The sequence below is a fragment of the Oncorhynchus clarkii genome, chromosome 16 (assembly GCF_045791955.1).
Source record: "Oncorhynchus clarkii lewisi isolate Uvic-CL-2024 chromosome 16, UVic_Ocla_1.0, whole genome shotgun sequence".
Classification (NCBI taxonomy): Eukaryota; Metazoa; Chordata; class Actinopteri; order Salmoniformes; family Salmonidae; genus Oncorhynchus; species Oncorhynchus clarkii.
The window spans coordinates 15879240-15902389 of record NC_092162.1 but is presented as its reverse complement, the minus strand read 5'-3'; the positions used below and the strand labels follow the sequence as shown (position 1 = coordinate 15902389).

Genomic DNA, 23150 nt, shown 5'->3' with positions numbered 1-23150 from the left:
TCGTTTCTGGAGGGAATGCTAACTAGCGTTAGCACAATGACCAGAGATCACTCCGGATTAGTAGAATTTTGGGGGGAAATGTAACTTACATTACTTCAAAACAAAAGTGTTCCATCCAACTAATGTACAAAGTTGCAGGATATAAAGAGCACTCACAGGAGCATCTCAAGTTCAAAACAGCAACGGTATTCTTCTTTAATTTCTCAAATGATTCTTTCCCAGATTCTTTATTAGGTCAATTATCAATTGAGTATGCACGTGTAGTGTATAGATATGTGTATGTGTTTGTCCTTCAAACGAAGCCAGTATACTGTCTTAATCTCCCCTCAGTAAACACAACTCTACCTTTTACCTCTCCAACTGATGCTAATCAAGGGGAGACAACTCGTCAGTACATATTAAATGTTTAATCTGACATGCCATCGATCTCTAAACATGCCTCTTTGGAGTCAGTCTGGCCTCCTTCCATTGAGGGCTTGCAGACAACCCTGCTGAAAATGCTGTTAAATTGGCTAACTACATGCCCTCCTCCTGTACTTTAACAGGCAAGCCCTTGTGTCTGCATGTTCATACGTGCCTCGTAAGTCAGCGCCCTCCTCTAATGAACTTCTATACTTTATTTATGAGACAAACAGAGGCTGGTTCTTAAGGGTGCGTTTGATAAATACCCCGGCATGTCCACAGAGCCCTCTCAATATCCCTCAAAGGGCCTTCAGTGTTCCTGGCAAGCCTGCGCTTTGCTAAATATGAGAAAGAAAGAAGGAAAGAAGGAAAGAAAGAAAGAAGGAAAGAAAGGGAATGAGAGAGAGAACGAGAGAGAGAACGAGAGAGAGGGAGCGAGAGAGAGAAAGAGAACGAGAGAGAAAGAGAAAGAGAGAATGAGAGAGAAAGAGAAAGAATAAGAGAGAGAGAGAGAGAGAACAAGAGAGAAAGAAAGAGAGAACGAGAGAGAGAGAAAGAAAGAGAGAATGAGAGAGAAAGAAAGAGAGAACGAGAGAAAGACAGAGGGAATGAGAGAGAGAGAGGGAATGAGAGAGAGGGAATGAGAGAGAGAGAACGAGAGAGAAAACGAGAGAGAGAGAGAGAAAGACAGAGGGAATGAGAGACAGAGAACGAGAGCGAGAAGAAAACTGAGCAAAAATTCTACAATTATATTCTGTGAAGATTTACCATCTCAAAGAGCGAGAGAGACTTCTTTCCACAGGGCCATGGGGTAAGACAGGGATACAGCTTAAGCCCCACCCTCTTCAACATATATATCAACAAATTGGCGAGGACACAAGAACAGACTGCAGCACCCGGCCTCATCCGACTAGAATCTGAAGTCAAATGTCTACTGTTTGCTGATGATCTGGTGATTCTGTCCACAACCAAGAAGGGCCTACAGCAGCACCTAGATCTGTGGCACAGATTCTGTCAGACCTGGGCCCTGACAGTAAATCTCAGTAAGAGATTCCAAAAAGGTCCAGTTGCCAGGATCACAAAAAACTATACATACCTCGGCCTAACCGTCAGCGCCACAGGTAACTTCCACAAAGCTGTGAATGATCTGTGAGACAAGGCAAGAAGAGCCTTCTACGCCATCAAAAGGAACATCAAATTCGACATAATTAGGATCTGGCTAAAAATACTTGAATCAGTTATAGAACCCATTTTCCTTTATGGTTGTGAGGTCTGGGATCCGCCCACCAACCAATAATTCACAAAATGGGACAAACACAAAAATATCCTCAGTGTACAATGTAAAACACCAAATAACGCAGAATTAGGCCGATTCCCGTTGATAATCAAAATCCAGAAAAGAGACGTTAAATTCTACAACCACCTAAAAGGATGTGATTCCCAAACCTTCCATAACAAAGCAATCACCTACAGAGAGATGAACCTGGAGAAGAGCCTCCTAAGCAAGCTGGTCCTGGGGCTCTGTTCACAAACACAAACAGACCCCATAGAGTAACACAATTAGACCCAACAATATCATGAGAAAACTAAAATATAATTATTTCCTATGTGTCAAGTAATTAACATTCTAGTTTGCTGTGTTTTTTTGCGTTATCTGGCACACACTGGCTACCTGACCACTGTGACTGACCCAAAATTAAGGAAAGCTTTGACTATGTACAGACTCAGTGAGCATAGCCTTACTATTGAGAAAGGCTGCCGTAGGCAGACCTGGCTCTCAAGAGAAGACAGGCTATGTGCACACTTCCCACAAAATGAGGTGGAAACTGAGCTGCACTTCCAAACCTCCTGCCAATTGTATGACCACATTAGAGACACATACTTCCCTCAGATTACACAGACCCAAAGAATTTGAAAACAAACCCAATTTTGATAAACTCCCATATCTACTGGGTGAAATAGCACAGTGTTCTATCACTGCAGCAAGATTTGTGACCTGTTGCCACAAGAAAATGCCAAAACCTGAAGAAGAAACACCATTGTAAATACAACCTATATTCATGTTTATTTATGTTCCCTTTCGTACTTTAACTATTGGCACATCATATGACATTTGAAATGTCTTTATTCTTCTGGAACTTTTGTGAGTGTAATGTTTACTGTTAATTATCTTTCCCATGCCAATAAAGCCCTTAAATTGAAAGAGAGAGAGAGAAAGAGAAAAATGATATTCTGTTAAGATTCACCATCTCGAAAAACTCTTCTTCTTTTATAAAAGTGAACTCATGGTACACTGGCATTTTGTGATTTGTGGTCATTAAGTGGAATGTTATCGATGCCAAGCAGCAGTTGAAGCTCCATCTTTCTCTCTTCCTTTGTTCAGGATTTCTCTCTTTGAAAGAAAAGAGAAACCTTCTTTAAAATATATTTCTTACTCCGAATTGGTCAATTATAGTACCTACTGTATGGGGCATAATTATATATTGTGTGGATTTGGAAGGTAACTTTGAACTATTGTGAAATAGCTTAATTAACTGTTCTTCACTAAGAGTGGTTTTATTAGCCTCTTGAGTAGAGTTCAGGTTTCTGGTAACAAAGTCTATTTACAACCAGAGTGAGTTGTTGATTGGACAACTCGTCTGCACAAATTATTATTCTTTAACCCTTTGTAGACAATACACTCCCACATTCAACATTTCAAAGTGTATAACAATTTACATTTACATTTTAGTCATTTGGCAGACACTCTTTTCCGGAGCAACTTACAGGAGAAATTTGGGTACAGTACCTTGCTCAAGGGGACAGAGATTTTTCACTTAGTCGGCTCAGGATTCGAACCAGCGACCTTTTGGTTACTGGCTCAACGCTCTTAACCGATAGGCTACCCGCCGCCATATTTAACATGTAGAAATATTTATGCTTCAGATTGATTAATAAAAGCCATACTCTTGCCATTATTATTATCATCATCATTAGCTTTTTGTTTTAAAGTGAGATAACTGAATGAGCCATTTACTCTGCCAAACAGGTGAATTGAGTGCTTGCACAGTTCTCCTCACTGAAATACAATCAAACACAAAAAGATTTTTAAAAGAATCTGAATTTCTCCACAGTATTTGATCATGTGTTGTGGTGGGGTGATTGTCCACTGATGTAAATATGCAGCACAGGGTGGTGAAGCAGGATTGGTTCACAACGCGACTGGATGCCGGATGCAGGAAAACTGGACAAAAAAGGGGTCATTCGCCTACTTCAATTCACAAACCGCTTGACGCTTGTCAATGTTCGGGCTCTCAGTGCATATATTCTTTGTGTGTCTGGGTCCTCGACATACTGCAGCTTTTCTGTTGTTAGTAGTCTGACAGAGTTCCCAACGTGTCTGTTCTGTTGCTACCTAGTTGTGTTCTGAGCGTTGGTCCTCCCTGACCGTTTGCTGTTTGAGGTTGTGCATCTGAGCGGAGGGCCGGGGACGTCAGGGGATTAAATACAATGGGGCAAAAGCTCATACCCCACCAAACCCCAAACACCCCACTGCTGGTGTGGATCTGAGCAGTGTGTGGGGGACCAGGGGCATTGATAAACAGACATTGTTCTCAGTTAGCCGCACACACAGAGCGGATGAGATGGCCACTGGCAACGAGGGGTCAGAGGGCGCGCTGTGGAAAGGACTGGGACCCAGGAGGTAGAGAACACGGTTAGACCACAGCACATTTCTTTAACACCAACCAACGGGCGTGACAAAACATCAAAACGAGCCATTCGACTGAAAGATGTGACTGAATAGAATCAAAATACGGGCTGCCGCAGAGTTGGACACGTTGAAAACAGGAATAGTATAAGTCTCGGAGATCATCGGAGAATCATATGAAACAACATTTTTAAGCAGAGAATGCAGATTGTATTTATGAATTTGTGAGTTCTACTTACTGAACATCAAAAAGGCAGTCTGTGCACCCCTTTCTCGAATTGAATGATTAAATCTGTCGATGTCACACACACGTGCCACCCCTCCATTATAGTGTAAATGAAGAAACTTTTCAAAACTACAGCGGAAGCCAAAGAAAGCCAGTTAAAACTTCAAGAATGAGCTTTGATATCTCTCGAAGGAATACACTGTGACTCAATAATGTCAGACAATAAAAGGTCTGGTTTCAAATCCAAATGAGTCTCATTTTCCTATATATAAAAGATCAAAACAAACCTTGATCGTGAGGATAAAACCTGATTTTCTGTTCTAGATGGCCGATTTATTTAGTCATGTTTATTGCGTTTTGATTGGTTCTCCGAATGAAGAACTAGCGGAGGAAACGCGGATGTTGTTTATTTTCAGTAGAGCTTCAACAACAAAAAACACCTCTCACTCACAGCCAGACAGATGCATGGGAGAAGAAGAGCGCGTGCTTTTCCGGGAGCCGAACACGGAGCAGCGTAGCCCGCTCTGTCGCCCCGTACACCTCTTTCTCCCTCGCTCACCTTTGATGTGCTCCTGAAAATGTCACCAGTCGTCAAGGCGGCTGTTTTTTGTTTTTTAAGTTCTCTTTCTCTCCACCCCGCATAAGAGTGAGACAATTTGCTGTCGCTCAATCACACACCCCACCCCCACCTCTAATTTCATAATGCCCCCTTCCCAACCAAACAGAACACATACCGGTTTCCACTGCTATCTGGTAGCCTGCGTCCAGCCTCCGAGATGACCTTTCCAGCTTCTCTGTGTTGTCCAACAGATGTGCTCTCTAAAATAAATGGGAGAAATACAAGACAGAAAACAGAAGAATAATGATTGAGAGGGCTGGGAAGCGTTTCGGAGAAACATCTCGACGCCGTCACGAAACACTGACCAACACTATGACCACAACAGCAATAGCCCTGGCCAGAGACAATAATTGTCATGAACAACCAAATGTGGACGGTGAAATATTGGCAACATGCATGAAATGTTTTCCAAAAATGGACAACACAGTATCTCTTCTTAATCAATATTAAAATGAGAAGCACCAGAAGGTTCCCCCACCTCATCTCATTCAGTCTCCTGCAACTCATTACTTCACATTTAGCGTGGAGGGCAAAGTTGAGGGAGGGGAGGAAGAGCTAATTGAGATGTAATAAATGATAATTTGCAGCTTTCAAGAAGAACATGTAAAAAAACTGTCAAGGTGACGGCTTTGGAATTAAGGAGAAAACCCTCATTAAAGTGGAAATCAAATGCATTTACTCTCCTCGTGAAGTTGGTTATGGAACATAAGACATGTATTGCTTTCTAGAAAGTTCTACTGGTGTGGCACATGGCCGGTGAGACAGTTTAACGCCTCAGAGGACACCATATGACCATATCCTGACAATTCATTTGGAAGTGTATTGCGTAACAAGCGACTAGTAAAATGTAACATTAGCCTACAATATAATTTGTGAATCAACATAAAGCCCTAAAACAAATAGCAAAACACACAAAGAAACACCAGCACGTACTATGCAATCCTATAAAACACTGAGCAGTGACATATTTACACCATCAACAAATGGACACTGATCTACGCTGGGAACAACGGGACACTACACAGCTTACAGAATAGTCATACCTGTGCAATCAGCACATGTACCGCGGCTGTCTCACCAGTCAGTAATGGCCACTATAATAGACAATCCTAGTATAGACGATGGTAAACCCGTACAACCACGAGTTCCAGTGTCAGAATAGATCGAACAACAGCATTTCAAGCCTTGCACGCAGAGTGCATTGCATGTTGGCTTATTCATCGGTATCGACAAGGTTGCCCATTGAAAGGATATACTGTATACAAGTTCCAAAGGGCTACCGAGGTACTTTGTGTTTCATACTGAGCAATTTGATCGTTTTTGCATTTCCATGTGCTGTGTATCTAGCTAGACAGCAGTAGGAGTTGTTACAGGCCAACACATTTGGCATCAAGAATATCTGTGACATCCATAGCAAGCCGCTCTTCTTCTGAAAGAAATCAAAATGGTCGTTCTTCCATTCACTACTGGCCATTCTTTCGAAGCCAAGACCAGGTCAGATCGTGCTGCATCTTGTGACTCAGAAATTAAAGGGACAGTCTATGGACTGTAAACAGTCTATGGACAAGGCATGACAGCCGTGCTGTGGTGTAGTTTCCCTGGCACTGTTTCCGAATGCTAACGTTTTAGCACTTGTGGCACAAAGTCAAAAGGCCCAATATTAGCATCTCTACCGTCATGTTAAAATAATCTGTAAGTGACGGTTGAGCTTCACAATCAATTTGAGACCATTTCAAAATCTGTGGGAATGACGCGTGAAAAATGTCTAATATCGGTCCGTTGAAATCCTGAAAGGTTAGCATTTGACAACAGTGCCAGGGAAACTACACCACAGCACGGCTGTCATGCCTTGTCCATAGACTGTTTACATGTCAAGGAAACCAATATGTGATTAGGTAAGTTGGGTTAACTGTCCCTTTAAAAGTGACATCATGGTCATAACACCACATTCAACACCATTGTATTATTACATTATAAACGGTTCTTACAATCTCATGCAGATAAAGTTACGGGGGAAAAAGGTCAGAGTCAAGGGTTTGAACCAAGGTACCACCTTGAATAGTAACCTGAACTCAAGTACGCACCTTGACCTACATAAAATGTCATTTGTCTGGGGATTCTCCAGTCTTTCAGTGGTCAAACCTTCACTGAACCTACAAGTGTGACGTTCCGCAAGCCCAAGTCTACCGTAGAAGTACCATAGATCAACCACTCAGATGAACGGTAACTCTCTCTGTGAAAAGGGTTTACATTCGTTTAGAAAGGGAGGGAGGGAAGCTCTGGAATCTCTAGCTAAGCTATCAAAATCAGAGTGAGGGGAAAACAAGGAAAACTGCCTCTGAACTTTATTGTTTTTTCTCTAGCCACCTTCTCCTCACTGGTGGACAGATGTCATTTAAATTGACAGAAATACTTTTCAATAGTTAAAGGAAGGGAGGGGACAGAGGGTCGGGGGGTGATGGTGAGAGAGAGGGAGAAAGAGGTGGTGGGTGGCTGGGTGTGCAGTGTGATGGTGGTGTGCCTGTGCACGCCGCGTGGGGAGAGAGAAGGAAGCCAGCTCGGCTTAATGAGCCCCTATGGATCAGCGGAGATGGAGGGGACGTATTGACATGCAACGCTTAAGCTAATACACCTAGACCCTGGCTGTGTGCCTCGGAGCACAAGGCAGCCGGGATACTGACAGAGTAGCTCGCTCCCCCGTTCTTCAAAGAGCTCAAGTGATTAGTATGTTATCATTACCATTCGAAACGTGATTTTCCTATTCCCTCTCGGCAAAGGTGACACGTCTCCCTGAGACGGCCAGCAGACTAGCTGCGCTGAAAAGCCACTTCAAAGCTTTTCTCCCTCTCCTCTTCATCCATCCCTATACCTCTCTCTCTCCCTCCCTCCCGCAATCCTCCCTATCCCCCTCACTCTCCAGCCTCCCTCCCTACCTCCATCTCTCTCCAGCCTCCCTCCCTGTCTCTCCAGCCTCCCTCCCTGTCTCTCCAGCCTCCCTCCCTGTCTCTCCAGCCTCCCTCCCTGTCTCTCCAGCCTCCCTCCCTGTCTCCATCTCTCTCCAGCCTCTCCCCCTGTCTCTCCAGCCTCTCCCCCTGTCTCTCCAGCCTCTCCCCCTGTCTCTCCAGCCTCTCCCCGTCTCTCCAGCCTCCCGTCTCTCCAGCCTCCCTCCATCTCTCTCCAGCCTCTCTCCCTGTCTCTCCAGCCACCCTTCCTCCCTTCCCCCTCTCCAGCCACCCTTCCTCCCTCCCCCTCCAGCCTCCCTCTCCCCCTCTCCAACCTCCCTCCCTCCTCCAGCCTCCCTCTCCAGCCAGCCTCCCTCCCTCCCTCCCTCTCCAGCCTCCCTCCGTCTCTCCAGGTCTCTCTCTCCAGCATCCCTCTCTCCAGCATCACCTCTCTCCAGCATCCCTCCCTCTCCAGTCTCCCTCCCCCTTTCTCTCTCCAGCATCGCTCTCTCTCCAGCCTCCCTCCCTCTTTCTCTCTCCAGTCTCCCTCCCTCTCTCCAGTCTCCCTCCAGTCTCCCGCTCTCTCCAGTCTCCCTCCCTCCCCCTCTCTCGTCTCCCTCCCTCCCCCTCTCCAGTCTTCCTCACTCCCCCTCTCCCCCTCTCCAGCCTCCCTCCGTCCCTCCCGGTCTCTCTCCAGCCTCCCTCCGACCATCCCGCTCTCTCTCCAGCCTCACTCCGACCCTCCCGCTCTCTCTCCAGCATCCCTCCCTCTCTCCAGCCTCCCTCCCTTCCAGCCACCCTTTCTCCCTCCCTTCCCCCTCTCCAGCCACCCTTCATCCCTCCCCCTCCAGCCTCCCTCTCACCCTCTCCAACCTCCCTCTCTCTCCCTCCCTCCCTCCCTCCTCCAGCCTCCCTCCCTCTCCAGCCTCCCTCCCTCTCTCCAGGTCTCTATCTCCAGCATCCCTCTCTCCAGCATCACCTCTCTCCAGCCTCCCTCCCGCTCTCTCCAGCCTCCCCCCGTCCCACCCGCTCTCTCCAGCCCCCCCCGTCCCACCCGCTCTCTCCAGCCTCCCCCCGTCCCACCCGCTCTCTCCAGCCTCCCCCCGTCCCCCCCGCTCTCTCCAGCCTCCCCCCGACCCTCCCGCTCTCTCTCCAGCCTCCCTCCGACCGTCCCGCTCTCTCTCCAGCCTCCCTCCGACCCTCCCGCTCTCTCTCCAGCCTCCCTTCGATCCTCCTCTCTCTCTCTCCAGCCTCCCTCCCTCTCTCCCGCTCTCTCTGTCCAGTCTTCCTCCCTCCCTCCCCCCCTCTCTCTCTCCAGTCTCCCTCCCTCCCACTCTCTCCAGCCTCCCTCCGACCCACCAGCTCTCTCTCTCCAGCCTCCCTCCGATCCTTCTCTCTCTCTCTCCAGCCTCCCTCCCTTTCTCCCGCTCTCTCTCTCCAGTCTCCCTCCCCCTCTCCAGTCTCCCTCCCCCCCGCTTTCTCCAGCCTCCCTCCGACCCTCCCGCTGACCCTCCAGCTCTCTCTCCAGCCTCCCTCCATCCATCCCCGTCTCTGTCTCCAGCCTCCCTCCCTCCCACTCTCTCTCTCCAGTCTCCCTCCCTCTCTCCCGCTCTCTCTGTCCAGTCTTCCTCCCTCCCTCCCCCCCTCTCTCTCTCCAGTCTCCCTCCCCCCCTCCAGCCTCCCTCTCTCCAGCCTCCCTCCCTCCCACTCTCTCCAGCCTCCCTCCGACCCTCCAGCTCTCTCTCTCCAGCCTCCCTCCGATCCTTCTCTCTCTCTCTCCAGCCTCCCTCCCTCCCTCTCTCTCTCCAGCCTCCCTCCCTCTCTCCCGCTCTCTCTGTCCAGTCTTCCTCCCTCCCTCCCTCCCCCCCTCTCTCTCTCTCCAGTCTCCCTCCCCCTCTCCAGTCTCCCTCCCCCCCGCTTTCTCCAGCCTCCCTCCGTCCCCCCCGCTCTCTCCAGCCTCCCTCCGTCCCCCCCGCTCTCTCCAGCCTTCCTCCGTCCCCCCGCTCTCTCCAGCCTTCCTCCGACCCCCTGCTCTCTCCAGCCTCCCTCCTCCCCCCCGCTCTCTCCAGCCTCCCTACGACCCTCCCGCTCTCTCTCCAGCCTCCCTCCGACCCTCCCGCTCTCTCTCCAGCCTCCCTCCGACCCTCCCGCTCTCTCTCCAGCCTCCCTCCGACCCTCCCGCTCTATCTCCAGCCTCCCTCCGACCCTCCCGCTCTCTTTCTCCAGCCTCCCTCCGTCCCTCCAGCCTCCCTCCGTCCCTCCCGCTCTCTCTCCAGCCTCCCTCCGTCCCTCCAGCCTCCCTCCCTCCCTCCGTCCCTCCAGCCTCCCTCCCCGTCTCTCTCTCCAGCCTCCCTCCCTCTCTCCCGCTCTCTCTCTCTCCAGTCTCCCTCCCTCTCTCTCTGTCCAGTCTTCCTCCCTCCCTCCCCCCTCTCTCTCTCCAGTCTCCCTCCCCCCCTCCAGTCTCCGTCTCTCCAGCCTCCCTCCCTCCCACTCTCTCCAGCCTCCCTCCGACCCTCCAGCTCTCTCTCTCCAGCCTCCCTCCGACCCTCCCGCTCTCTCTCCAGACTCCCTCCGACCCTCCCGCTCTCTCTCCAGCCTCCCTCCGACCCTCCCGCTCCAGCCTCCCTCCGACCCTCCCGCTCTCTCCGACCCTCCCGCTCTCTCTCCAGCCTCCCTCCGACCCTCCCGCTCTCTCTCCAGCCTCCCTCCGACCCTCCCGCTCTCTCCGACCCTCCCGCTCTCTCTCCAGCCTCCCTCCGACCCTCCCGCTCGCTCTCCAGCCTCCCTCCGACCCTCCCGCTCTCTCCGACCCTCCCGCTCTCTCTCCAGCCTCCCTCCGTCCATCCCGCTCTCTCTTCAGCCTCACTCCGTCCATCCCGTTCTCTCTCCAGCCTCCCTCCGACCCTTCCGCTCTCTCTCTAGCCTCCCTCCCTCCCCCCTCCAGCCTCCCTCCGTTCCTCCAGCCTCCCTCCGACCCTCCCGCTCTCTATCTAGCCTCTCTCCGACCCTCCCGCTCTCTCTCCAGCCTCCCTCCGTCCCCCCCGCTTTCTCCAGACTCCCTCCGCTCTCCCTCCGTCCGTCCATCCCGCACTCTCCAGCCTCCCTCCATCCCTCCAGCCTCCCTCCGTCCCCCCCGCTTTCTCCAGACTCCCTCCGCTCTCTCTCCCTCCGGCTCTTTCTCCCTCCGTCCCTCCCGCTCTCTCTCCAGCCTCCCTCCGTCCGTCCATCCCGCACTCTCCAGCCTCCCTCCATCCCTCTCTCTCTCCAGCCTCCCTCCGACCCTCCCGCCCTCTCTCCAGCCTCCCTCCGACCGTCCCGCACTCTCTCCAGCCTCCCTCCGACCCTCCCGCTCTATCTCCAGCCTCCCTCCGACCCTCCCGCACTCTCTCCAGCCTCCCGGCGTCCCTCCCGCTCTCTCTCCCTCTGTCCCTCCCGCTCTCTCTCCATCCTCTCTCCAGCCTCCCGCTCCCTTTCCAGCCTCCCTCCGTCCATCCCTCCCCCTCTCTCTCCAGCCTCCCTCCGTCCATCCCGCTCTCTCTCCAGCCTCCCTCCGTCCATCCCGCTCTCTCTTCAGCCTCCCTCCGTCCAGCCTCCCTCCGACCCTCCCGCTCTCTCTCCAGCCTCCCTCCGTCCCTCCCGGTCTCTCTCCAGCCTCCCTCCGACCATCCCGCTCTCTCTCCAGCCTCACTCCGACCCTCCCGCTCTCTCTCCAGCATCCCTCCCTCTCTCCAGCCTCCCTCCCTTCCAGCCACCCTTTCTCCCTCCCTTCCCCCTCTCCAGCCACCCTTCATCCCTCCCCCTCCAGCCTCCCTCTCACCCTCTCCAACCTCCCTCTCTCTCCCTCCCTCCCTCCCTCCTCCAGCCTCCCTCCCTCTCCAGCCTCCCTCCCTCTCTCCAGGTCTCTATCTCCAGCATCCCTCTCTCCAGCATCACCTCTCTCCAGCCTCCCTCCCGCTCTCTCCAGCCTCCCCCCGTCCCCCCGCTTTCTCCAGCCTCCCCCCGTCCCACCCGCTCTCTCCAGCCCCCCCCGTCCCACCCGCTCTCTCCAGCCTCCCCCCGTCCCACCCGCTCTCTCCAGCCTCCCCCCGTCCCCCCCGCTCTCTCCAGCCTCCCCCCGACCCTCCCGCTCTCTCTCCAGCCTCCCCCCGTCCCACCCGCTCTCTCCAGCCCCCCCCGTCCCACCCGCTCTCTCCAGCCTCCCCCCGTCCCACCCGCTCTCTCCAGCCTCCCCCCGTCCCCCCCGCTCTCTCCAGCCTCCCCCCGACCCTCCCGCTCTCTCTCCAGCCTCCCTCCGACAGTCCCGCTCTCTCTCCAGCCTCCCTCCGACCCTCCCGCTCTCTCTCCAGCCTCCCTTCGATCCTCCTCTCTCTCTCTCCAGCCTCCCTCCCTCTCTCCCGCTCTCTCTGTCCAGTCTTCCTCCCTCCCTCCCCCCCTCTCTCTCTCCAGTCTCCCTCCCCCCTCCAGTCTCCCTCTCTCCAGCCTCCCTCCCTCCCACTCTCTCCAGCCTCCCTCCGACCCACCAGCTCTCTCTCTCCAGCCTCCCTCCGATCCTCCTCTCTCTCTCTCCAGCCTCCCTCCCTTTCTCCCGCTCTCTCTCTCCAGTCTCCCTCCCCCTCTCCAGTCTCCCTCCCCCCCGCTTTCTCCAGCCTCCCTCCGACCCTCCCGCTGACCCTCCAGCTCTCTCTCCAGCCTCCCTCCATCCATCCCCGTCTCTCTCTCCAGCCTCCCTCCCTCCCACTCTCTCTCTCCAGTCTCCCTCCCTCTCTCCCGCTCTCTCTGTCCAGTCTTCCTCCCTCCCTCCCCCCCTCTCTCTCTCCAGTCTCCCTCCCCCCCTCCAGCCTCCCTCTCTCCAGCCTCCCTCCCTCCCACTCTCTCCAGCCTCCCTCCGACCCTCCAGCTCTCTCTCTCCAGCCTCCCTCCGATCCTTCTCTCTCTCTCTCCAGCCTCCCTCCCTCCCTCTCTCTCTCCAGCCTCCCTCCCTCTCTCCCGCTCTCTCTGTCCAGTCTTCCTCCCTCCCTCCCCCCCTCTCTCTCTCTCCAGTCTCCCTCCCCCTCTCCAGTCTCCCTCCCCCCCGCTTTCTCCAGCCTCCCTCCGTCCCCCCCGCTCTCTCCAGCCTCCCTCCGTCCCCCCCGCTCTCTCCAGCCTCCCTCCATCCACCCGCTCTCTCCAGCCTTCCTCCGTCCCCCCGCTCTCTCCAGCCTTCCTCCGACCCCCTGCTCTCTCCAGCCTCCCTCCTCCCCCCCGCTCTCTCCAGCCTCCCTACGACCCTCCCGCTCTCTCTCCAGCCTCCCTCCGACCCTCCCGCTCTCTCTCCAGCCTCCCTCCGACCCTCCCGCTCTCTCTCCAGCCTCCCTCCGACCCTCCCGCTCTATCTCCAGCCTCCCTCCGATCCTTCCGCTCTCTTTCTCCAGCCTCCCTCCGTCCCTCCAGCCTCCCTCCGTCCCTCCCGCTCTCTCTCCAGCCTCCCTCCGTCCCTCCAGCCTCCCTCACTCCCTCCGTCCCTCCAGCCTCCCTCCCCGTCTCTCTCTCCAGCCTCCCTCCCTCTCTCCCGCTCTCTCTCTCTCCAGTCTCCCTCCCTCTCTCTCTGTCCAGTCTTCCTCCCTCCCTCCCCCCTCTCTCTCTCCAGTCTCCCTCCCCCCCTCCAGTCTCCGTCTCTCCAGCCTCCCTCCCTCCCACTCTCTCCAGCCTCCCTCCGACCCTCCAGCTCTCTCTCTCCAGCCTCCCTCCGACCCTCCCGCTCTTTCTCCAGACTCCCTCCGACCCTCCCGCTCTCTCTCCAGCCTCCCTCCGACCCTCCCGCTCCAGCCTCCCTCCGACCCTCCCGCTCTCTCCGACCCTCCCGCTCTCTCTCCAGCCTCCCTCCGACCCTCCCGCTCTCTCTCCAGCCTCCCTCCGACCCTCCCGCTCTCTCCGACCCTCCCGCTCTCTCTCCAGCCTCCCTCCGACCCTCCCGCTCGCTCTCCAGCCTCCCTCCGACCCTCCCGCTCTCTCCGACCCTCCCGCTCTCTCTCCAGCCTCCCTCCGTCCATCCCGCTCTCTCTTCAGCCTCACTCCGTCCATCCCGTTCTCTCTCCAGCCTCCCTCCGACCCTTCCGCTCTCTCTCTAGCCTCCCTCCCTCCCCCTCTCCAGTCTCCCTCCCTCCCCCCTCCAGCCTCCCTCCGTTCCTCCAGCCTCCCTCCGACCCTCCCGCTCTCTATCTAGCCTCTCTCCGACCCTCCCGCTCTCTCTCCAGCCTCCCTCCGTCCCCCCCGCTTTCTCCAGACTCCCTCCGCTCTCCCTCCGTCCGTCCATCCCGCACTCTCCAGCCTCCCTCCGACCCTCCAGCTCTCTCTCTCCAGCCTCCCTCCGATCCTTCTCTCTCTCTCTCCAGCCTCCCTCCCTCCCTCTCTCTCTCCAGCCTCCCTCCCTCTCTCCCGCTCTCTCTGTCCAGTCTTCCTCCCTCCCTCCCCCCCTCTCTCTCTCTCCAGTCTCCCTCCCCCTCTCCAGTCTCCCTCCCCCCCGCTTTCTCCAGCCTCCCTCCGTCCCCCCCGCTCTCTCCAGCCTCCCTCCGTCCCCCCCGCTCTCTCCAGCCTCCCTCCATCCACCCGCTCTCTCCAGCCTTCCTCCGTCCCCCCGCTCTCTCCAGCCTTCCTCCGACCCCCTGCTCTCTCCAGCCTCCCTCCTCCCCCCCGCTCTCTCCAGCCTCCCTACGACCCTCCCGCTCTCTCTCCAGCCTCCCTCCGACCCTCCCGCTCTCTCTCCAGCCTCCCTCCGACCCTCCCGCTCTCTCTCCAGCCTCCCTCCGACCCTCCCGCTCTATCTCCAGCCTCCCTCCGATCCTTCCGCTCTCTTTCTCCAGCCTCCCTCCGTCCCTCCAGCCTCCCTCCGTCCCTCCCGCTCTCTCTCCAGCCTCCCTCCGTCCCTCCAGCCTCCCTCACTCCCTCCGTCCCTCCAGCCTCCCTCCCCGTCTCTCTCTCCAGCCTCCCTCCCTCGCTCCCGCTCTCTCTCTCTCCAGTCTCCCTCCCTCTCTCTCTGTCCAGTCTTCCTCCCTCCCTCCCCCCTCTCTCTCTCCAGTCTCCCTCCCCCCCTCCAGTCTCCGTCTCTCCAGCCTCCCTCCCTCCCACTCTCTCCAGCCTCCCTCCGACCCTCCAGCTCTCTCTCTCCAGCCTCCCTCCGACCCTCCCGCTCTCTCTCCAGACTCCCTCCGACCCTCCCGCTCTCTCTCCAGCCTCCCTCCGACCCTCCCGCTCCAGCCTCCCTCCGACCCTCCCGCTCTCTCCGACCCTCCCGCTCTCTCTCCAGCCTCCCTCCGACCCTCCCGCTCTCTCTCCAGCCTCCCTCCGAACCTCCCGCTCTCTCCGACCCTCCCGCTCTCTCTCCAGCCTCCCTCCGACCCTCCCGCTCGCTCTCCAGCCTCCCTCCGACCCTCCCGCTCTCTCCGACCCTCCCGCTCTCTCTCCAGCCTCCCTCCGTCCATCCCGCTCTCTCTTCAGCCTCACTCCGTCCATCCCGGTCTCTCTCCAGCCTCCCTCCGACCCTTCCGCTCTCTCTCGAGCCTCCCTCCCTCCCCCTCTCCAGTCTCCCTCCCTCCCCCCTCCAGCCTCCCTCCGTTCCTCCAGCCTCCCTCCGACCCTCCCGCTCTCTATCTAGCCTCTCTCCGACCCTCCCGCTCTCTCTCCAGCCTCCCTCCGTCCCCCCCGCTTTCTCCAGACTCCCTCCGCTCTCCCTCCGTCCGTCCATCCCGCACTCTCCAGCCTCCCTCCATCCCTCCAGCCTCCCTCCGTCCCCCCCGCTTTCTCCAGACTCCCTCCGCTCTCTCTACCTCCGGCTCTTTCTCCCTCCGTCCCTCCCGCTCTCTCTCCAGCCTCCCTCCGTCCGTCCATCCCGCACTCTCCAGCCTCCCTCCATCCCTCTCTCTCTCCAGCCTCCCTCCGACCCTCCCGCCCTCTCTCCAGCCTCCCTCCGACCCTCCCGCACTCTCTCCAGCCTCCCTCCGACCCTCCCGCTCTATCTCCAGCCTCCCTCCGACCCTCCCGCACTCTCTCCAGCCTCCCGGCGTCCCTCCCGCTCTCTCTCCCTCTGTCCCTCCCGCTCTCTCTCCATCCTCTCTCCAGCCTCCCGCTCCCTTTCCAGCCTCCCTCCGTCCATCCCTCCCCCTCTCTCTCCAGCCTCCCTCCGTCCATCCCGCTCTCTCTCCAGCCTCCCTCCGTCCATCCCGCTCTCTCTTCAGCCTCCCTCCGACCCTCCCGCTCTATCTCAAGCCTCCCTCCGACCCTCCCGCACTCTCTCCAGCCTCCCCCCGACCCTCCCGCTCTCTCTCCAGCCTCCCTCCGACCCTCCCGCTCTCTCTCCAGCCTCCCGGCGTCCCTCCCGCTCTCTCTCCCTCTGTCCCTCCCGCTCTCTCTCCATCCTCTCTCCAGCCTCCCGCTCCCTTTCCAGCCTCCCTCCGTCCATCCCGCACTCTCCAGCCTCCCTCTCTCTCTCCAGCCTCCCTCCGACCCTCCCGCCCCCTCTCCAGCCTCCCTCCAACCCTCCCGCTCTATCTCCAGCCTCCCTCCGACCCTCCCGCTCTATCTCCAGCCTCCCTCCGACCCTCCCGCACTCTCTCCAGCCTCCCTCCGACCCTCCCGCTCTCTCTCCAGCCTCCCTCCGACCCTCCCGCTCCAGGCTCCCTCCGACCCTCCCGCTCTCTCCGACCCTCCCGCTCTCTCTCCAGCCTCCGTCCGACCCTCCCGCTCTCTCTCCAGCCTCCCTCCGACCCTCCCGCTCTCTCCGACCCTCCCGCTCTCTCTCCAGCCTCCCGCTCTCTCTCCAGCCTCCCGGCGTCCCTCCCGCTCTCTCTCCATCCTCTCTCCAGCCTCCCGCTCCCTTTCCAGCCTCCCTCCTTCCCTCCCGCTCTCTCCAGCCTCCCTCCGTCCTCCCCGCTCTCTCCAGCCTCCCTCCGACCCTCCCACTCTCTCTACAGCCTCCCTCCCTCCCCCCCCTCTCCAGCCTCCCTCTCTCCCCCTCTCCAGTCTCCCTCCCTCCAGCCTCCCTCCGTCTCTCCAGCCTCCCTCCGACCCTCCCGCTCTCTCTCCAGCCTCCCTCCGACCCTCCCGCTCTCTCCGACCCTCCCGCTCTCTCTCCAGCCTCCCGCTCTCTCTCCAGCCTCCCGGCGTCCCTCCCGCTCTCTCTCCATCCTCTCTCCAGCCTCCCGCTCCCTTTCCAGCCTCCCTCCTTCCCTCCCGCTCTCTCCAGCCTCCCTCCGTCCTCCCCGCTCTCTCCAGCCTCCGTCCGACCCTCCCGCTCTCTCTCCAGCCTCCCTCCGACCCTCCCGCTCTCTCCGACCCTCCCGCTCTCTCTCCAGCCTCCCGCTCTCTCTCCAGCCTCCCGGCGTCCCTCCCGCTCTCTCTCCATCCTCTCTCCAGCCTCCCGCTCCCTCTCCAGCCTCCCTCCGTCCTCCCCGCTCTCTCCAGCCTCCCTCCGACCCTCCCACTCTCTCTACAGCCTCCCTCCCTCCCCCCCCTCTCCAGCCTCCCTCTCTCCCCCTCTCCAGTCTCCCTCCCTCCAGCCTCCCTCCGTCTCTCCAGCCTCCCTCCGACCCTCCAGCTCTCTCTCTCCAGCCTCCCTTCGACCCTCCCGCTCTCTCTCCAGCCTCCCTCCGACCCTCCCGCTCTCTCTCCAGCCTCCCTCCGACCCTCCCGCTCCAGCCTCCCTCCGACCCTCCCGCTCTCTCCGACCCTCCCGCTCTCTCTCCAGCCTCCCTCCGACCCTCCCGCTCTCTCTCCAGCCTCCCTCCCTCCCCCTCTCCAGTCTCCCTCCCTCCCCCCTCCAGCCTCCCTCCGTTCCTCCAGCCTCCCTCCGACCCTCCCGCTCTCTATCTAGCCTCTCTCCGACCCTCCCGCTCTCTCTCCAGCCTCCCTCCGTCCCCCCCGCTTTCTCCAGACTCCCTCCGCTCTCCCTCCGTCCGTCCATCCCGCACTCTCCAGCCTCCCTCCATCCCTCCAGCCTCCCTCCGTCCCCCCCGCTTTCTCCAGACTCCCTCCGCTCTCTCTCCCTCCGGCTCTTTCTCCCTCCGTCCCTCCCGCTCTCTCTCCAGCCTCCCTCCGTCCGTCCATCCCGCACTCTCCAGCCTCCCTCCATCCCTCTCTCTCTCCAGCCTCCCTCCGACCCTCCCGCCCTCTCTCCAGCCTCCCTCCGACCTTCCCGCATTCTCTCCAGCCTCCCTCCGACCCTCCCGCTCTATCTCCAGCCTCCCTCCGACCCTCCCGCACTCTCTCCAGCCTCCCGGCGTCCCTCCCGCTCTCTCTCCCTCTGTCCCTCCCGCTCTCTCTCCATCCTCTCTCCAGCCTCCCGCTCCCTTTCCAGCCTCCCTCCGTCCATCCCGCACTCTCCAGCCTCCCTCTCTCTCTCCAGCCTCCCTCCGACCCTCCCGCCCTCTCTCCAGCCTCCCTCCAACCCTCCTGCTCTATCTCCAGCCTCCCTCCGACCCTCCCGCTCTATCTCCAGCCTCCCTCCGACCCTCCCGCACTCTCTCCAGCCTCCCTCCGACCCTCCCGCTCTCTCTCCAGCCTCCCTCCGACCCTCCCGCTCTCTCCGACCCTCCCGCTCTCTCTCCAGCCTCCGTCCGACCCTCCCGCTCTCTCTCCAGCCTCCCTCCGACCCTCCCGCTCTCTCCGACCCTCCCGCTCTCTCTCCAGCCTCCCGCTCTCTCTCCAGCCTCCCGGCGTCCCTCCCGCTCTCTCTCCATCCTCTCTCCAGCCTCCCGCTCCCTTTCCAGCCTCCCTCCTTCCCTCCCGCTCTCTCCAGCCTCCCTCCGTCCTCCCCGCTCTCTCCAGCCTCCCTCCGACCCTCCCACTCTCTCTACAGCCTCCCTCCCTCCCCCCCCTCTCCAGTCTCCCTCTCTCCCCCTCTCCAGTCTCCCTCCCTCCAGCCTCCCTCCGTCCCTCCAGCCTCCCTCCGACCCTCCCGCTCTCTCTCCAGCCTCCCTCCGACCCTCCCGCTCTCTCCAGCCTCCGTCTCTCTCCAGCCTCCCTCCCTCTCTCTCTCCAGCCTCCCTCCGTCCATCCCTCCCTCTCTCTCTCCAGCCTCCCTCCGTCCATCCCGCTCTCTCTCCAGCCTCCCTCCGTCCATCCCGCTCTCTCTCCAGCCTCCCTCCGTCCCTCCCGCTCACTCTCCACCCTCCCACCGATCCTCCCGCTCTCTCTCCAGCCTCCCTCCGTCCCTCCCGCTCTCTCTCCAGCCTCCCTCCGACCCTCCCGCTCTCTCTCCAGCCTCCCTCCCTCCCCCTCTCCAGTCTCCCTCCCTCCCCCTCTCCAGTCTCCCTCCCTCCAGCCTCCCTCCCTCCCCCCCTCCAGCCTCCCTCCGACCCTCCCTCCGTCCATCCCGCTCTCTCCAGCCTCCCTCCGTCCATCCCTCCCTCTCTCTCTCCAGCCTCCCTCCGTCCATCCCTCCCTCTCTCTCTCCAGCCTCCCTCCGTCCATCCCGCTCTCTCTCCAGCCTCCCTCCGTCCCTCCCGCTCTCTCTCCAGCCTCCCTCCGACCCTCCCGCTCTCTCTCCAGCCTCCCTCCGACCCTCCCGCTCTCTCTCCAGCCTCCCTCCGTCCATCCCGTTCTCTCTCCAGCCTCCCTCCGACCCTCCCGCTCTCTTTCCAGCCTCCCTCCCTCCCCCTCTCCAGTCTCCCTCCCTCCCCCCTCCAGCCTCCCTCCCCCCCTCCAGCCTCCCTCCGACCCTCCCTCCGTCCATCCCGCTCTCTCTCCAGCCTCCCTCCGTCCATCCCTCCCTCTCTCTCTCCAGCCTCCCTCCGTCCATCCCTCCCTCTCTCTCTCCAGCCTCCCTCCGTCCATCCCGCTCTCTCTCCAGCCTCCCTCCGTCCCTCCCGCTCTCTCTCCAGCCTCCCTCCGACCCTCCCGCTCTCTCTCCAGCCTCCCTCCGTCCCTCCCGCTCTCTCTCCAGCCTCCCTCCGACCCTCCCGCTCTCTCTCCAGCCTCCCGGCGTTCCTCCCGCTCTCTCTCCCTCCGTCCCTCCCGCTCTCTCTCCAGCCTCCCTCCCTCTCCAGTCTCCCTCCCTCCCCCTCTCCAGTCTCCCTCCCTCCCCCCCTCCAGCCTCTCCCCGCCCTCCAGCCACCCTCCGACCCTCCCGCTCTCTCTCCAGCCTCCCTCCGTCCCTCCCGCTCTCTCTCCAGCCTCCCTCCGACCCTCCCGCTCTCTCTCCAGCCTCCCGGCGTTCCTCCCGCTCTCTCTCCCTCCGTCCCTCCCGCTCTCTCTCCAGCCTCCCTCCCTCTCCAGTCTCCCTCCCTCTCCAGTCTCCCTCCCTCCCCCCCTCCAGCCTCTCCCCGCCCTCCAGCCACCCTCCGACCCTCCCGCTCTCTCTCCAGCCTCCCTCCGACCCTCCCGCTCTCTCCGACCCTCCCGTTCTCTCTCCAGCCTCCCTCCGACCCTCCCGCTCTCTCTCCAGCCTCCCTCCGCCCCCCCCCCCCCGCTTTCTCCAGACTCCCTCCGGCTCTCTCTCCCTCCGTCCCTCCCGCTCTCTCTCCAGCCTCCCTCCGTTCGTCCATCCCGCACTCTCCAGCCTCCCCCCCTCCCTCTCCAGTCTCCCTCCCTCCCCCTCGCTCTCCATCCTCTCTCCAGCCTCCCGCTCCCTTTCCAGCCTCCCTCCATCCCTCCCGCTCTATCTCCAGCCTCCCTCCGACCCTCCCGCTCTATCTCCAGCCTCCCTCCGACCCTCCCGCACTCTCTCCAGCCTCCCTCCGACCCTCCCGCTCTCTCTCCAGCCTCCCTCCGACCCTCCCGCTCCAGCCTCCCTCCGACCCTCCCGCTCTCTCCGACCCTCCCGCTCTCTCTCCAGCCTCCCTCCGACCCTCCCGCTCTCTCCGACCCTCCCGCTCTCTCTCCAGCCTCCCGCTCTCTCTCCAGCCTCCCGGCGTCCCTCCCGCTCTCCCTCCCTCTGGCCATCCCTCCCTCTCTGCAGCCTCCCTCCGTCCATCCCTCCCTCTCTCCAGCCTCCCTCCGTCCATCCCGTTCTCTCTCCAGCCTCCCTCCGTCCATCCCTCCCTCTCTCTCTCCAGCCTCCCTCCGTCCATCCCGCTCTCTCTCCAGCCTCCCTCCGTCCATCCCGCTCTCTCTTCAGCCTCCCTCCAACCCTCCCGCTCTCTCTCCAGCCTCCCTCCGTCCCCCCCGCTTTCTCCAGACTCCCTCCGGCTCTCTCTCCCTCCGTCCCTCCCGCTCTCTCTCCAGCCTCCCTCCGTCCATCCCTCCCTCTCTCCAGCCTCCCTCCGTCCATCCCTCCCTCTCTCCAGCCTCTCTCCGTCCATCCCTCCCGCTCTCCAGCCTCCCTCCGTCCATCCCTCCCTCCCTCCGTCCATCCCGCTCTCTCTCCAGCCTCCCTCCGTCCATCCCGTTCTCTCTCTCCAGCCTCCCTCCTTCCATCCCGTTCTCTCTCCAGCCTCCCTCCTTCCATCCCGTTCTCTCTCCAGCCTCCCTCCATCCATCCCGTTCTCTCTCCAGCCTCCCTCCTTCCATCCCGCTCTCTCTCCAGCCTCCCTCCGTCCATCCCGCTCTCTCTCCAGCCTCCCTCCGTCCATCCCGCTCTCTCTCCAGCCTCCCTCCGTCCATCCCTCCCTCTCTCCAGCCTCCATCCCTCTCTCCAGCCTCCCTCCGTCCATCCCTCCCTCTCTCCAGCCTCTCTCCGTCCATCCCTCCCTCTCTCCAGCCTCCCTCCGTCCATCCCGCTCTCTCTCCAGCGTCCATCCCGTTCTCTCTCCAGCCTCAGTCCGTCCATCCCGTTCTCTCTCTCCAGCCTCCCTCCTTCCATCCCGTTCTCTCTCCAGCCTCCCTCCTTCCATCCCGTTCTCTCTCCAGCCTCCCTCCGTCCATCCCGTTCTCTCTCCAGCCTCCCTCCTTCCATCCCGCTCTCTCTCCAGCCTCCCTCCGTCCATCCCGCTCTCTCTCCAGCCTCCCTCCGTCCATCCCGTTCTCTCTCCAGCCTCCCTCCTTCCTTCCCGTTCTCTCTCCAGCCTCCCTCCGTCCATCCCGCTCTCCCTCCGTCCATCCCAGTCTCCCTCCCTCCCTCCATCCCTCCCTCTCTCAAGCCTCCATCCCTCTCTCCAGCCTCCCTCCCTCTCTCCAGCCTCCCTCCGTCCATCCCTCCCTCTGCAGCCTCCCTCCGTCCATCCCTCCCTCCGTCCATCCCGCTCTCTCTTCAGCCTCCCTCCGTCCATCCCGTTCTCTCTCCAGCCTCCCTCCGTCCATCCCTCCCTCCCGTTCTCTCTCCAGCCTCCCTCCTTCCTTCCCGTTCTCTCTCCAGCCTCCCACCGTCCATCCCGCTCTCCCTCCAGTCTCCCTCCCTCCCTCCAGTCTCCCTCCCTCCCTCCGTCCGTCCATCCCTCCCTCTCTCAAGCCTCCATCCCTCTCTCCAGCCTCCCTCTGTCCATCCCTCCCTCTCTCCAGCCTCCCTCCGTCCATCCCTCCCTCTCTGCAGCCTCCCTCCGTCCATCCCTCCCTCTCTCCAGCCTCCCTCCGTCCATCCCGCTCTCTCTTCAGCCTCCCTCCGTCCATCCCGTTCTCTCTCCAGCCTCCCTCCGTCCATCCCTCCCTCTCTCTCTCCAGCCTCCCTCCGTCCATCCCTCCAGCCTCCCTCCGTCCATCCCGCTCTCTCTTCAGCCTCCCTCCGTCCATCCCGTTCTCTCTCCAGCCTCCCTCCGTCCATAACGCTCTCTCTTCAGCCTCCCTCCGTCCATCCCGCTCTCTCTCCAGCCTCCCTCCGTCCATCCCTCCCTCTCTCCAGCCTCCCTCCGTCCATCCCGCTCTCTCTTCAGCCTCCCTCCGTCCATCCCGTTCTCTCTCCAGCCTCCCTCCGTCCATAACGCTCTCTCTTCAGCCTCCCTCCGTCCATCCCGCTCTCTCTCCAGCCTCCCTCCGTCCATCCCTCCCCCTCTCTCTCCAGCCTCCCTCCGTCCATCCCGCTCTCTCTCCAGCCTCCCTCCGTCCATCCCGCTCTCTCTTCAGCCTCCCTCCGTCCAGCCTCCCTCCGACCCTCCCGCTCTCTCTCCAGCCTCCCTCCTTCCATCCCGTTCTCTCTCCAGCCTCCCTCCGTCCATCCCGTTCTCTCTCCAGCCTCCCTCCTTCCATCCCGCTCTCTCTCCAGCCTCCCTCCTTCCTTCCCGTTCTCTCTCCAGCCTCCCTCCGTCCATCCCGCTCTCCCTCCAGTCTCCCTCCCTCCCTCCAGGCAGCCTCCCTCCCTCCAGCCAGCCTCCATCCCTCCCTCCCTCCCTCCAGCCAGCCAGCCTTCCTCCAGCCAGCCAGCCTCCCTCCCTC

At 59.8% G+C, this 23150-nt stretch overlaps 1 protein-coding gene across 4 annotated transcripts in view; it reads right to left on the bottom strand.

Moving 5' to 3' along the window:
- The window catches only part of LOC139367469 (vesicle transport through interaction with t-SNAREs homolog 1A-like), a 197753-nt gene that overhangs the window by 133601 nt on the left and 41002 nt on the right, over window positions 1-23150 (bottom strand). For all 4 annotated transcript variants that reach the window (XM_071105685.1, XM_071105682.1, XM_071105686.1 and 1 more), the window contains one exon: window positions 5051-5135. In XM_071105685.1, the coding sequence (XP_070961786.1) occupies window positions 5051-5135 (85 nt within the window). The remainder of the gene's footprint in view (window positions 1-5050; window positions 5136-23150) is intronic.